The sequence below is a fragment of the Cornus florida genome, unplaced genomic scaffold, assembly GCF_030987335.1.
Source record: "Cornus florida cultivar Cherokee Brave unplaced genomic scaffold, ASM3098733v1 CherokeeBrave_3.0.0_Hap2_Chr05, whole genome shotgun sequence".
Classification (NCBI taxonomy): Eukaryota; Viridiplantae; Streptophyta; class Magnoliopsida; order Cornales; family Cornaceae; genus Cornus; species Cornus florida.
The window spans coordinates 115,368,684-115,372,159 of NW_026775575.1; the positions used below are offsets into that span (position 1 = coordinate 115,368,684).

Here is a 3,476-nt window from a genome sequence, read left to right on the forward strand (position 1 = left end):
ACGGTTATCCAAAGACTCAGTAGTCACTTCTGCAAACTCTGGATAACCCATGCACCGCGAACGGCTAATCGGCACCCGGACGCCTTGGCCACTTTGGCATCTAAAGTCGAGATGATGGGAGAATAGGTAGATATTCGCATTCACAGGAAAAATGAGTCATATCTACACGATACAAAATGCACAGACAATGAGGATAAAGAAGATTGGCGAGCCCACTATGAGTCACAGTTGAAGCGCGGCAGGGGCGAGATTCCTTTGTTGGAACTAAAAAATTTTACGTTGTATTTGGGAGTGTTATACTTTAGGGCACCTGGCGGAACCTTGGCAAGATGCATCGGAGAACAGGACGCGGGAAAAGTGTTGGACAAAATTCACAGGCACACTTGCAGCGATAATTCCTTGAGTCTGTACCGGAGAATATAAAGGCAGGGGTACTACTGGCCGTGTATGGCAAAAGATGCGGCGGCTATACAAAAGGCGTGTCCCGATTGCCAAGAGGTGTTTGAGGAGTCCCGTTGTATGGCCAATATTGAAAAAGACCAGAGACAGAAATATGTGGAGTATCTTGAAAAGCGAACGCTCCCACAAGACCTTTAAAAGGCCGCGCTGCTAAAGAGGGAGGCCAATCATTTTTTTATTTGTAATGGTGAATTGATAAGGCGAGGCTTTGACGGCAGAGCTAAGTGGTGTGTCAATTCAGCTGAAGCTCGCAAGGTTCTGAAACAAGCGCATGAGGACGAACACCAAGGGTGGAAGAGGCTATACAATCGTTTTATACAATTGGGTTATTATTGGCCCACAATACAAACTGACAGTAGAAACTACACCCAAAAATGCCAAGAATGCCAAGTCCATAGTTATGCCATCCACGCGCTAGCAGTGGAATTACAGCACACGGAGGCTCTTTGGCTCTTCCACACATGGGCAATGGATTTGATTGGACCCATTTCGCCCAAGTCTAGGAAGATGAAATAGATACTTGTAGCAACAGAAGTATGTACCAAATGGTTCGAGGCGGTAGCTCTGTCAACAGCAACTGGGCAGGTGGTGGCAAACTTCATTAAGGAAAACATCATATGTCATTTCGGCGTACCTCGGGTCATTGTGTCAGATCATGGAACCTCCTTCGTTAACAACAGGGTATGGGCACTCCTTCAAAGGTATCGAGTGGCCCACCGCAAGTCAACTCCGTACTATCCTAAAGGTAATGAACAAGCAGAGGCCACTAACAAGACACTGATCCGAATCCTAAGTAGAACATTGAAGGAGCAACAAAACAAATTGGCTGAGCAGTTACCACTCGCACTATGGGCATACCGAACTACTACAAGGGGAGCCACATGTGCCACCCCCTTTTCATTGGTATACGGCACGGAGGCAGTGTTCCCAATTGAAATAGTGATTCCATTTGGAAGTTTGGCTGAGCGAAGCCGACTGCAATTCGACCCCCGGATTGGAGAGCTCAAGGCACTTCTGCAGCAGAGAGAGCAGGTAAGGAGTAAGATGATAGTTTACCAAAGAAGGGTGGCTCGGGCCTATAACGCCACTGTGCATCCTCGAGCGTTTCAAGAAGGTGATCTGGTCTTAAAGACTGCGACGCATGTGATGCGAAACCTGTCTGCGCCTAAGTTTACCCCCAAGTGGGAAAGCCCTTTTGAAGTCAAGGCTGCTAACCCCAGTGGATATTATGACATTGGGAGAATGAGGAGTAACAAGGTACTGGGCACGTTTAATGCCAAATGGTTGAAGAAGTACTACTCTTGATCTGTAAGCCTCGTTCGAGGTCCTAGGACTGTAAGAGGCTTTTGTAGCACCAAACCTATTTTTGTAAGAAAAATTATGCTTACTATTCATCTACTAATGTTTAATGACTGAGCATGATGTTTTTTTTCCTTTCACAAATCAAACTTCTGGTTGACCTGGTCTCTGATAGAGGTCGTTTAAATATCCTTTGCCTACCTCGCCCCGGGGAAGGTCTATTTACGGTTTACCTCAAAAAAACAAAAAAAAAAACTTGCAGAGAATTTATTTATAATAACTTCCATGGCATTGCAACAAAAAAAAAGGAGGGGGGAAGATGAAACTGAGGCAAGAAAAGATTGACTCATTAATAAAAAGTAATAACATGAAAGTCGCCCTCGAATAGGCTACCAACGGTTCTTGTTACAAAATAATTTACAACCTTAAGGCAAATTGTCTAACATTAGAGTAACAGGGCAAAGTGGAGATAGCCTGCGTTCGATCTCGGCATTTAGAGAAATAATATGTTGCTCCCGCACCCTTTTGGATTGAAGAACCTCTTTCTCCTCCTCGGCCTGATCACGAAGATCTTTGATCTCCTCCACCATTCTTTCATACTCCACAAGCGCCTTAATTCGTGCAAAAATATCCTCAGCCTAAGCTACGTCAATCTGCGCTCGCTTCAAATTGGTAAATAGGTGATCTAGGGAATTGAGTTTTTCCTTGCTCAAAGAGCGACCCCTGGCCTCGCGAAGGCTCACCACCAGTTCGCACGTAGTCTTGTATATGAGTTCCAGAAATAGAGGCAGCATCCCCTCGAGACTGCCAAAGGTTTAAGGATGTTTAACCATCACCTCGTCCAAGATCTCCGCCTCACTTATAGAAACATTGGCCCAACCCCACGGTATGTGCGAGGTAGCATGTACCCTGTGATCTGGTCCAGCAAGGTTTTGTTCGGCTTCTTCCCTTTCTTCACCAGAGCAATTCCCTCCTTTATCTGGGATCATGTTAAGCTCTGGTTTGGATGCAATGATAACCCCAACTTGACCAACATTCTGTTCCTCCAGTTGGCTTAAGCCACGAGGGCTCAAGGCTTCGTCTTTGGAAGAACCGCCGGAGTTCGAGCTTTCAGTCTTGTCCAGACTATCCTCTTCAGGGGAAGGAAGGGGCTGGAGAGCTGATTCGACCATCTTCTGTAACTCGGCAATGGGTTCTCGAGGCAGCACATGGACGACCTCGACCTGTGAACTAGTATCGCTGTTCTCATCATTGCGGCTGGAGTAATGACCTTTAGAACCTGCGGTGGTCTCGGTCGCATCGAACATGGCCGCCTCAACATCTGTAGCATATGTAGAAATAAGTTAAGAAAAGTAGGAATGAAATGTGAGTTTTAGTTTGGGAAAATGACGGTACCTGCATTAGAAGGAGAATGGGTCTGACTCCTTTCAAAATTGAAGATCCCCTTGGCAGGGTCTGCATCGGTATTAACCTCTCCCGTGTCCTTGTTAAACTGGCCTAAGCCTCGAGCCAAAGGGATTAATTCCTTTCCTATCCTGCGACGAGAGGACGCGGGAGGGTTGAGGTCAGATGCTAGTACCGCCCATGCTGCTTGCTCAGGGTCTTTAAGGACACTCGCAAGCGTATGGAGTGGATCGAAAGGAATAGCTAAGCCAGCAGGCACCTCGAGAGCTTGGACTATGGTATTATCAGGTGCAGTTGCAGCATGAGCCTTCTCA

General features: G+C 46.5%; 1 protein-coding gene across 1 annotated transcript; it reads left to right on the plus strand.

Annotated features, from left to right (window-relative positions):
- Positions 1-447: 447 nt before the first annotated feature.
- Positions 448-1,764, plus strand: LOC132310027 (uncharacterized). Its single transcript, XM_059808268.1, has 2 exons — positions 448-560; positions 1,140-1,764. The coding sequence occupies exons 1-2, from the start codon at positions 448-450 to the stop codon at positions 1,762-1,764; spliced, it is 738 nt and encodes a 245-aa protein (XP_059664251.1).
- Positions 1,765-3,476: the final 1,712 nt, after the last annotated feature.